This window comes from Pyrgilauda ruficollis, unplaced genomic scaffold (assembly GCF_017590135.1).
Source record: "Pyrgilauda ruficollis isolate IOZ18807 unplaced genomic scaffold, ASM1759013v1 scaffold533, whole genome shotgun sequence".
Taxonomy (NCBI): domain Eukaryota; kingdom Metazoa; phylum Chordata; class Aves; order Passeriformes; family Passeridae; genus Pyrgilauda; species Pyrgilauda ruficollis.
The window spans coordinates 32,210-33,309 of record NW_024526967.1 but is presented as its reverse complement, the minus strand read 5'-3'; the positions used below and the strand labels follow the sequence as shown (position 1 = coordinate 33,309).

At 63.1% G+C, this 1,100-nt stretch overlaps 1 protein-coding gene across 1 annotated transcript in view; it reads right to left on the bottom strand.

Annotated features, from left to right (window-relative positions):
- The window catches only part of LOC121360736 (chromodomain-helicase-DNA-binding protein 3-like), a gene marked incomplete at its 3' end in the record, with an annotated part of 44,188 nt that overhangs the window by 21,678 nt on the left and 21,410 nt on the right, over positions 1–1,100 (bottom strand). Inside the window, exon 16 of the mRNA XM_041480796.1 lies at positions 253–384. Coding sequence (XP_041336730.1) covers positions 253–384 — 132 coding nt within the window. The remainder of the gene's footprint in view (positions 1–252; positions 385–1,100) is intronic.

Here is a 1,100-nt window from a genome sequence, read left to right as displayed (position 1 = left end):
TGGGTTTGGGATATTTTGGGATATTTTGGGATATTTTGGGACATTTTGGGGTGGGTTTGGGTCCCACCTGGGAGAAGATGAGCAAGCTGTGGTTCTGGGGGTGGTTTTGGGGTATTTTGGGATATTTTGGGATGGTTTTGGGACGATTTTGGGGTCCCACCTGGGAGAAGATGAGCACCCTGTGGTTCTGGGGGTGGGTTTGGGATATTTTGGGATATTTCAGGGATATTTTGGGGTGGGTTTGGGTCCCACCTGGGAGAAGATGAGCACCCTGTGGTTCTGCTCCTTCAGCTTGCGCAGCATCTTCTGCAGCAGCAGCAGCTTCCCCGAGGCCTTGATCAGCGCCCCGCCCTCGTAGGCGCCGCTCGGCAGCTTCGGGGACTCCTGGGGACAGGGACACCGCCAGGTCACCATGGGGACAGCACTGTGTCACCCACAGGGACACCGCCAGGTCACCATGGGGACACCGCCAGGTCACCCACGGGGACGGTCACCATGGGGACATCACCCACGGGGACACTGCCAGGTCACCCATGGGGACACCGCTGTGTCACCCACGGGGACACTGCCAGGTCACCCACAGGGACACTGACAGGTCACCATGGGGACATCACCCATGGGGACACTGCCAGGTCACCCACGGGGACACCGCCGTGTCACCCACAGGGACACGTGTCCCCCCATGATCTCCATGTCCCCTGCTCCTCCATCCCGTGTCCCTCTGTCCCTGCTGTGTCACTCCAACCCCTTCTTGCCCCCACATCCATGTCCCCAAGTCCCACCAGCCCACATCCCTGCGTCCCCTCCTTGGACCCATGTCCCCCCACACCCCCAGTGTCCCTGTGTCCCCACACCCCCGACTGTCCCCATGTCCCCAGTGTCCCCCCACTGTCCCTGGTGTCCCCTCCGCACCCACAGTGTCCCTGGTGTCCCCATGTCCTCCTACAACCCCAGCTATCCCCATGTCCCTGGCTGTCCCTGTGTCCCCCCACACCCCTGGCTGTCCCCACGTCCCCCCACACCCGCAGTGTCCCCAGTGTCCCGGTGTCCCCATGTCCCCCCACACCCCTGGCTGTCCCCCCCTCCCCCCCCACCCCGGG